Genomic DNA, 10,097 nt, shown 5'->3' on the forward strand with positions numbered 1-10,097 from the left:
TCACACTGTTTAGTGTTTCTTTAACCGTGTCCTTCAGAAAGCTCACTATAGAAGTGGAAGGTCGACCCTCAGGGTATTGGGATTTCTTCACCTGGTTGAATGCAGGGCCCACGGTGACATTGCAGAAGTGAATGATACAACTCACCTGATTCTTCTGCATTGTATCTTACCAGTCATAGCCTTGGAGAACGTTTCTTGATGCAAACTGAGTGGGTGTTATCCCAGACCCTGTGTCAGATTAATGGATGTCTAAGGAGGTCGTATATCTATAGGAAAACTGGGCAAGAGCCATGCCAGGGTCAAACTGACTGGTGGATATTGTTGGGAGATGATTCTCTACGGGTTTAAGTTTCTCCATGTGTCATGGATGGAGGCGTTGAAAATTTTTATTCTAATTGTCATTCCATTGACGCTTGTGTATAAAAAGGCTTTGGAATACAGTGATAGTGTCTTTCTTTTGGGTAGAAGACGGATTTGTTTATCATACAGGAAAATAGATGTCTCTTTCCATGGCAAAAGTTTGGGCAGATACGCTAGACATTTTTCTAAGATATTGGGGTTTCCTCTGCTCAAAATCTCACAGATATGACCAAACCCACTACATGCGCAGCATCTCCCTGTATCAGTTGGGGGTGGGGAGCTGGGTGGTGGAATTAGTGTGATGAAGACATTTCTGGTGTTGGCTGTGTCATGAGCCATAAGATGCTTGGACCTTGATCTAGGAGTCTCCTGCCTTCTGCCAGCACTGGAAAATTGTTAGAGTCCAACTTGTAACATTACAGAATGTGTGTAGTCATGAAATTTTTATAGTTCTCAAGGTTATTGATGGACTTTATTCAAAAGGAAACAAATATCTGTTTCTGGTTTTGTTCATTTGTGTTGTTTAGATTGTACATAAAAATGAAATCATATGGTATTTGTCTTTTTCTGTCTGTTTCATATAGCATAATACCTTTCGCATCTATCTACATTATCACAAATGGCAAGGAACAACCCAAAAAACCAGAAACAGACCTATAAATACAGTGAACAACCTGCCAGTTACCAGAGTGAAATCAAGCTAAAGGATGGGCAGAATGAGTAAAGTGGAGTGGGAAGTATAGAGTTTTAGTTACGGAATTAATAAGTCATGGGGATAAAAGATATAGGGAACAGATTCAGTGCTATTATAATAGTGCTTTGTGGAGATGGACGGCAGCTCACTTGTGCTGAGCATAGTAGAACTTACGGGGTTGTGAAATCACTATGCTGTAAACCTCAACTAATGTGACACTCCATGAAATGCACTTGCATAGAAAACAAAATAGACACAGATACACATGCACACACACACCGTTCAGCCACTTTCTGCAGAACTTGCATGTAAAGAAAGCTAATCTACTCTCCAGAGGAAGCCAACCCTAGTTATACATGGTAAAATAGAGATTTAGGAATGCAAATTTATAAATAACACAAGGAGAAAATGTAAATTGTGGAGAAGGAGAGTGTGTCTAGCAGAGTGGAGAAGTGAATAGGAGGACATGGGAGAGTGTGGAGTCCCCACAGGCTGAGCAACCTGGGAGGTAAATGGAAGAACAGTAATTTTTTTTTTTTTTTTTTTAAGATTTTACTTATTTATTTGACAGAGTGAGAGAGCACAAGCAGGGGGAGCAGGAGAGAGAGAGGGAGAAGCAGGCTCCCCTCCGAGTAGGGAGCCTGATGCGGGGCTCAATTCCAGGACCCTGGGATCATGACCTGAGCCGAAGGCAGATGCTCAACCGACTGAGCCATCCAGACGCCCCAAGAACAGTAATTTTTGTGAGAGCTTCTTGAATTGTTTTTCCCACAATGCGCTTGCTCTCACTTCTCACCATTAACATGTATGTAATAATGGCCGAAGGTCTCAGGAAGGCTTTTCTGTATAAGTGGATTCTTTTTTTTCCCCCCCCAAGATTTTATTTATTTATTTATTTGACAGAGATCACAAGTAGGGAGAGAGGCAGGCAGAGAGAAAGGAAGGGAAGCAGGCTCCCCATTGAACAGAGAGCCCGGCGCGGGCCTCGATCCCAGGACCTTGAGATCATGACCTGAGCCGAAGGCAGAGATTTAACCCACTGAGCCGCCCAGGTGCCCTGTATAAGTGAATTCTTTTGGGGATATTAGAATTCTAAGTGCGACTGATTTTTCTGCCTGCGTTGATTTTAGGCAAAGTCAATTTTTAGGAGGAGGCTTGCATGGAAAACAGAAGAGATTCTGTAGCATGAAGCAGTGGCCATTAGTAAAAGTATAGGGAAAACTTGGTATTTTTAAAGACTGTGGGATCTCAGGGGTCCAAGCTAAGAAATCCAGCATTGAACCAGGACCAGATTGTTCCTGCATTACTTGTCGACGTGGGAGCTGTTTCCAAGAACATGCTTGGCAGGGTGAGTGGAAGATGGGGAAATACAGGGAGCCCCAGAGAGTAGTGGCAGGTCCTGTTCACATGCCAGGGACATGTTGGCTCAGATGGAAAGTGAAGGGAGGGAGGACTCAGGCCCACCTGTTTTGTCCTCTTCCCTGTGTCGAGGAGCCCTGTGAGACTGTCCCGTCTTCTCTGATTAGGGCCTGGAGTTCTGTGTGGAGCCTACATTCTCCAGGTTTGACTGCTGAGAAGTGGTAGTGTGCTTAGATTATAGAAATATTTTTTGGTTTTGCTTTTAATAATTAATGCTCTTCGTTGAACCGAAGCTGGACTCTGTGCAGCCTTGATTAATCTCTTGGTTCCCGTGTGAGGAGCACCTCTTTCTTCTATGGTCCCACCACCTAGAAAGGAATAAATTTTTATCATTGTTTGTTTAAACCTCCCAGAAAAATGAGGTAAGGGAGCTGTAGATTGAGCCCTGGCGTTGAATGGACTTTGCCTGTTCCTCTTCACTTGACTAGATCAGTAACTTTGTGTTTGTTTGTTTTAAAGGGTTTTTATTTATGTATTTGAGAGAGAGTGAGAGAGCAGAGGGGGTGCGGAGGTACAGGCAGACTCCCTACTGAGAGCAGAGCCCTATGCGGGGTTCCATGCGGGGTTCCACCAGGAGCTCAGTCTCAGGACCCTGAGTTCAGGATCTGAGCCAAAGTCAGTCTCTCTCTCTCTCTCTCTTTTTTTTTTTTTTTTTTTAAGATTTTATTTATTTATTTGACAGAGAGAGATCACAAGTAGGCAGAGAGGCAGGCAGAGAGAAAGAGAGAGGAGGAAGCAGGCCCTCTGCCAAGCAGAGAGCCCGATGCTGGGGCTCGATCCCAGGACCCTGAGATCATGACCTGAGCCGAAGGCAGAGGCTTAACCCACTGAGCCACCCAGGAGCCCCAAAGTCAGTCTCTTAACTAAACCAGCTACCCAGGCGCCCCTATATCATTCACATTTATATGCAGATGTACCTTGCTATGGGCACTCGCAGGTTAGAATAGAAGAACATTATCCTTGAGAGACAAAAATTGGACAGAAGGGGCACCTGGGTGGCTCAGTGGGTTGGACTTCTGCCTTCGGTTCAGATCATGATCTCAGGGTCCTGGGATCGAGCCCCGCATCAGGCTCTCTGCTCAGCGGGGAGCCTGCTTCCCCGTCTCTCTCTTCCTGCCTCTGCCTACTTGTGATCTCTGTCAAATAAGTAAAATCTTTTTTTAAAAAAATTTGGACAGTACATCGTTCAGCATGATGATTAGGACTTGTATCTAAACTCCCAGTCCATCTGTGTTGCAGTGGAGAAATCCTGCAGTGTTTCAGGGACCCTGGCGGACATCATGAAGTGAGGGCAGGGCACCTGCTGGAGGCAAGAGGGCCACGATTCTTACACATCGGTTAGCCTCCCATGTCTGGGTCTCTGGACCAAGTCTTTGTGATTCAGCTGATCAGAATGCCAGGAGGAGCCTGTGAAGGCCCGTGATCACACACGAAAGACGTAGTTTACAGATAAGATTCCGGAGTGTGAGTCCTGTATATGACTTGGTATTTGAATAAAATGGGTGTTTTCAGGTTTACATTTAGATTATGATTTACCGACTTGTAGTTCCAGACATTTATTTCACAGCACTTGTTCTGTGGTCACCTGACACCAGGGTTTGAGGAACTGTGGGCACCTGACACCAGGGTGACCTATGACAGGTTCATACACTTGCATTTCCTCGGTCCTGTATGTCAGATCCCTCCACTGTAAGATTAATACTTTTTCTCATTTATCATCATGTACCTCGGGAGCACTTACTAAAAGATGTGTATAAATCATCTCATTTACTCTGGAAACTCCCTTCCCTGTTTCACTTTGTTTGTAGCCTGCTTTGGAAACTGAAGGCTCTCTCCTGTGTTTACTGGAGATGGCAGTGTTTGAAGGGGAGATGGTCAGTCAGTCACAGATAGACTCTCGCTTCTCACTTCTCTCTGGCTCTAGAAGAAGAAAACCTGCATCGTATACATTCCACTGTCTTAAATTCTGAAGTATAACTTGGCGGAAAGGTAAATGAGTCAAAAACTTGATGCAGTAGGAATCTCAGAAATAATAGGTATTTCAGGTATCTCAGATTTTGTTTGTTTCTTGGTGTGTTTGTCTATCAAAAAACCTTTTTCCACAAATAAATTTATAAGTTTTATGCCACTGAAGATGTTTCTTAGTTTCTTAGTTATCTATCACTTCTATTGTTAGTTTAATTATCTATCACTTCTATTCTTTTTTATTTAATTTGTTATTTCTGTGTTTTATGGTCACATATCTTTTAGTTGATATGTTCAGTGGTTTATTTTACTGTATTTTAAAGATTTTATTTATTTATTTATTTGAAAGAGAGAGAGATCACAAGTAGGCAGAGAGACAGGCAGAGAGAGAGGGGAAGCAGGCTCCCCGCTGAGCAGGGAGCCTGATGCGTGGCTCGATCCCAGGACCCTGAGATCATGACTGGAGCCGAAGGCAGAGGCTTAACCCACTGAGCCACCCAGGCACACCAGTGTTCAGTGGTTTAATCCTGTTTGCATTCCCATTGTCACTTTGAAACCTACTGTGAACTTTTCTTTTAGAGTTGCCTCTGTATACCGTTCTCTGTGTTCCTTTTACACAAATTCAGCATCATACAGTCTGGGGTAAAACTCAGGCTCTCCTATTACGGAAGTTGGGCCAAGATTTTTCTTTGAAAGGTGAGGAATAATTCTACTGTTCTCATAGCTTAGTGTGGATTCATGGGTGAGTTTATGAAACAGTGTTGGAATGTTATGGAGTAGATAGCATATGTTCAAGAAGATTGTTGTTTCTGCTCTTGGCATTAGAAGTTGTAATTGCCACAATATTCTTTACATTCAAAATCATTAAGGATTTCCTCTAGGTTTTTTTTGTTTGTTTGTTTTTGTTTTAATTTAATAGTTTGGCTATTGAAGTAAGATGTTGGCATCACTTGCTAACTTGTGGGAAATATGGAAACTCAGAGCCCACCTAGAAGTCCAAATCAGAATACGAATTTTAACAAGATCTTCAGTTCATTGTCATGCGCTTTAACACAGGAAGTAGACCTCTAGCTCACCCTCTACCTTTCCATTGTTCTATCCCTGTCGTTATGTCTACAGTACATTATGTTGACAACTATGTCTTTGCAGTGTGTTTTAAATCAGGAAATACGGTGCCACCAATAAACCCTTCCTTTTCAAGACTGTTCTGGGTATGTGTTATCCTGTAACATCCGTAGGAATGTTAAGAGGGGTTTTGTTCCTTTGCCAAAAATGGCACTTGGATTTTGCTAGAGATTGCATTACTTCCGATGTTAGGATCTGTATTTTATGTATTTCTGTTTTTTCTTTGTTATTTCCTTCCTCAGTTAAATATCAATTATGTTTCTTCTTTTTCTAGTTCATTGTGGTGTAATGTTAAGTTGCTTATTTGAATTTTATAGCATAAGAAAATTAAAAGTGGAGTGTCTACAAGGGAAAATTAGCAGAAATAAACAATGTAAGTGATGACCAAAAAATGAAATAGTGTAAAAAGCGAAAATAAGAATTCTTTAGGGTTTTCTATTGATCATGTCATCTGTGAACGGCGATAGTTTTTCTTTTTTCTTTCTTTTTTTTTGTTTTTTTAAGATTTTATTTATGTATTTGACAGAGAGAGACAGTGAGAGAGAGAACACAAGCGGGGGGAGTGGGAGAGGGAGAAGCAGGCTTCCCGATGAGTAGGGAGCCCAATGCAGGGCTTTATCCCAGAACCCTGGGATCATGACCTGAGCCGAAGGCAGATGCTTAGTGACTGAGCCCCCAGGTGCCCCTCATTTTCTTTTCAATAGGATTTCTTTTATGTATTTTTTCTCTCCTAATTGTTCTGACTAGAATATCTAATACTGTGTTGATTGGAAGTGGTGAAGTCTCTTTATTACCTTTTTTCTGATTATAAAGGAGACGTTTTCAATCTTTTACTATTAATAAATATGTTAGATTTCTGCTTTTTGTACATATATGGCCTTTATTTGGTAGGGGTAGTTCTTTTTATTTCTACCATTGAGTGTTTTTAATCATGAAATGGTGTCCAGTATGCTCACGTTCTTGTTCTACATGAATTAATATGATCATATTTGATCTTCATTCTATTGATGTATAATCTTAAATTTATAGATTTCAGTATGTTGAAACACACTTGAATTCCAGGGAGAATTCTCACTTGATTATGTTGTAAGGTAGTAGAAGGTGCTTCTAATTCCCTCTGCTTCCTTTTACCGTGGCGTTTACATGACTGTTCTTGAAGGTAGCGGCTGGTACTCTGCTTATAGTATCTTCCCTGGCTCTGCAAATGTGGCAGTGCTAGCGTCACAGAGAGTGTCGGATAATTTCCCTTCTCTTCGCCTCTTGGGAATGATCTCATTACATGTTCCTTTGAATTATCCAGTGAATTCATCTGGCACAGGACTTCTCTTGGTTGGGCGTTTCTTTTATTTTTCAATCCTACTCAGTAGTGGTAGATGAGGGTTTTTCGTTTTGTTTTGTTTTGTTTTAAATTCATGATGGAGTCAGGTAGGTGATACGTTTTCTGAAATTTATACACCTTGTTTGGTTATCTATCTCTGGGCATGTAATTATCCATCATCACCTCTTACAATTTTTTTATTTGTATGGTATCAGTTATACTGTGTCTGCTTTCACTTCTTCAGTTCTGATTTTAGTTGGTCTTCTCTCTTTCATTCTTACTTGATTTAGTTAAAAGTATGTCAATGCTGTTGCTCTTTCCTGAAAACCAGTTCTTCCTATTGTTGATATTTTTCTGTTTTTGCTATATCTTATTTGTATTTTAAATTTAAATTTTCTCCCTGCTGCTAATTTTAGGCTCAAATGGTACTTTTCCTGATTTTTTTAGGTATGGGAAAGTGCTGTGTCCTCTAGCATGACAAGACTACAGAACTATCTTTTAGGCTATGTCACGGGTACATTGTCTGCAAGTTTATGTCTCCTTGGAGGAGTGAAGTTCTGATGATTCCTTCTCAGCCATCTTGCTGACGTTCTCTGATTGATTTTATTTTTCCGTATTAGAAGTTTTCATTATATTCATCTGAGAGTAGTAAGTGGAATGATTTTACTTTTCTCTTATTCGATATCTTTCAGCTGTATCTTCACATGGTACCCAGAGTTTCCTGCCAAAGCTGTGCATAGAAGCTTCTTTCCAAAACGTGGCAGTGGGTAGATATAAACATGGTGCCCTTGAGGATTTACCCTTAATGATAGACTGGAAAAATGATGGGGAGAGTAAAGGGCATCAAAGATATCATGAAGGACATATCCAAACTGAGACAACTGTCCGTAATATGAATCTGACTGCCCAAAATGGTGAAGGATATGAAACACCTTAGAAAACATCTCTTCTTAATCCTGCTTCTGCAAAGCAGTGTCTTTCTGTAAGCAAGGGCTCAGATCAAGTGCTCAAACATACATATCTGGAGAATGAAAAGTTGGAAAATCTGGAAAGTTACCTAGTCCCTGCTAAAAGTAATTATTTGAACCATTTTGAAAGTAGGATTGGATTGACACTTGAGTCAAATATTTCTGAAAATCAGAGATTTAAAACCGAAAAACAAACTACTATGTGGGATCCATTTGAAAGATCCTTCACCGAGCAGCTGACCCTCCAGAATTACCAGAACATATTCGATGAAAACGGAATTGTTCAATACAGTGAATCTGAGAGAAAATGTAACCTGGGTTCAAATATTAATATATGTCTGAGGACTCATTTTCCAAAGAATCGTTGCAACTTTGATAAATTTGAGGAAGTCCTTTTTCAAATCTCCAACCTTATTTTATATGAGTATGCCTATGGGACAGAATCCTTATAAATACAATGAATTTGGGAAATCTGTTAACCAGTCCTCCAGTGTTGGTGATTATCAGAGAATTCACATGGAAAAGAACTCATACAGGTGTAATAAACCTGGGAACATGTTTATTCAAGCCTCGGGACTAAATATACATAATACAGTCGGCACTGGACAGGAAAGTTACATTTGTGAGGAATGTGGCAAAGCCTTCGACTGGCACTCAACACTATCTCAACATCAGCCAATGCATATTGGAGAGAAACCTTACCAGTGTGGACAATGTGGCAAGGCCTTTAACCAGAACTCAATGCTTACTCAACATCAAAGAATTCATACTGGAGAGAAACCTTACAAATGCAAAGAATGTGGCCAGGCCTTTAACCATCACTCAAGCCTTACTCAACATCACAGAATTCACAGTGGTGAAAAAACTTACATATGTAAAGAATGTGGCAAAGCCTTTAACCTAAACTCAAATCTTACTCAACTTCATAGAATTCATACTGAAGAGAAACCTTACACATGTAAAGAATGTGGAAAGGCCTTTAATTGGCACTCATACCTTGTTCGACATCACAGAATTCATACTGGAGAGAGACCTTTTGTGTGCAAAGAATGTGGAAAGGCCTTTAACCAACACTCAAAGCTTACTGAACATCACAGAATTCATACTGGAGAGAGATCTTTCGTATGCAAAGATTGTGGAAAGGCCTTTAACCAGCACTCACATCTGACTCAGCATTACAGAATTCATACTGGAGAGAGACCTTACATATGTAAGGAATGTGGCCACGCTTTTATCCAGCACTCACACCTGTGTCAACATCACAGAACTCATACTTGAGGTCAGAAACCTTACCCAAGTAAAGAATGTGAGAAGGCCTTTCATCACTGTTCAACCTTTACTCATTACAACGGAATTCACAGTGGAGCCAACATTACAAATGTAAAGAACGTGAGAAAACGTTTAAGGATGACTCACTCCTTACTCCACATCAGAGAATTCATATTGGAGAGGAACCGTGAAATTGTTAAGAATGTGGCAAGGCCTTTAAGCAATGTTAAAGCCCGATTCCTCATCAGAAAATGTATGTTGCAGTGGATTTTGCAAATATAAAGAATTTGGCATGGTCTTTAATAAGAGGTCAAGCCTCATTCAACATCTCAGAATTCACACTGAGGAAAAAGTTATAAATGTAAAGAACATGGGCAAACTTTTAAGCTGCTCCACCCTTTTCTGTATCTCAGAGTTTATACTGAGGAGAAAGATTACAATACAAGTGGTATGTCAAGCCTCTAGCCAGAACTCACAGTCTACTCAGTTATCATGCAGGATAGAATCTGTGAAATGCAAACAAAGTTGCCATGCCTTTAACTGGAATTCAATCTATACTCCGTATCCCCGAATGCATCCTATCAAACCCTTGATACATCATGACTGAGGAAAGACCTTCAATTTATTTTATTTTTTTATATTGTCTATATATTTCTTTTTTAAATCATTTTTGAAATTTATTTTCAGCATAACAGTATTCATTGTTTTTGTACCACACCTAGTGCTCCATATAATCCGTGCCCTCTCTAATACCCACCACCTGGTTCCCCCAACCTCCCACATCCCCACCCCTTCAAACCCTTCAGATTGTTTTTCAGAGTCCATAGTCTCTCATTGTTCACCTCCCCTTCCAATTTCCCCCAACTCCCTTCCCCTAACACCCCATGTCCTCCATGCTGTTTGTTATGTTCCACAAATAAGTGAAACCATATGATAATTGACTCTCTCTGCTTGACTTATTTCACTCAGCATAATCTCT

General features: G+C 40.5%; 1 protein-coding gene across 1 annotated transcript in view; it reads left to right on the forward strand.

Annotated features, from left to right (window-relative positions):
- LOC111160778 (zinc finger protein OZF-like) overlaps nt 1–10,097 on the forward strand; it is a 29,282-nt gene that overhangs the window by 17,136 nt on the left and 2,049 nt on the right. Inside the window, 2 exon segments of the mRNA XM_022524128.1 lie at nt 6,377–6,381; nt 8,291–9,128. Of these exon segments, the coding sequence (XP_022379836.1) occupies nt 6,377–6,381; nt 8,291–9,128 (843 nt within the window).

The sequence above is a fragment of the Enhydra lutris genome, unplaced genomic scaffold (assembly GCF_002288905.1).
Source record: "Enhydra lutris kenyoni isolate GAN:26980312 unplaced genomic scaffold, ASM228890v2 scaffoldscaffold77, whole genome shotgun sequence".
Classification (NCBI taxonomy): domain Eukaryota; kingdom Metazoa; phylum Chordata; class Mammalia; order Carnivora; family Mustelidae; genus Enhydra; species Enhydra lutris.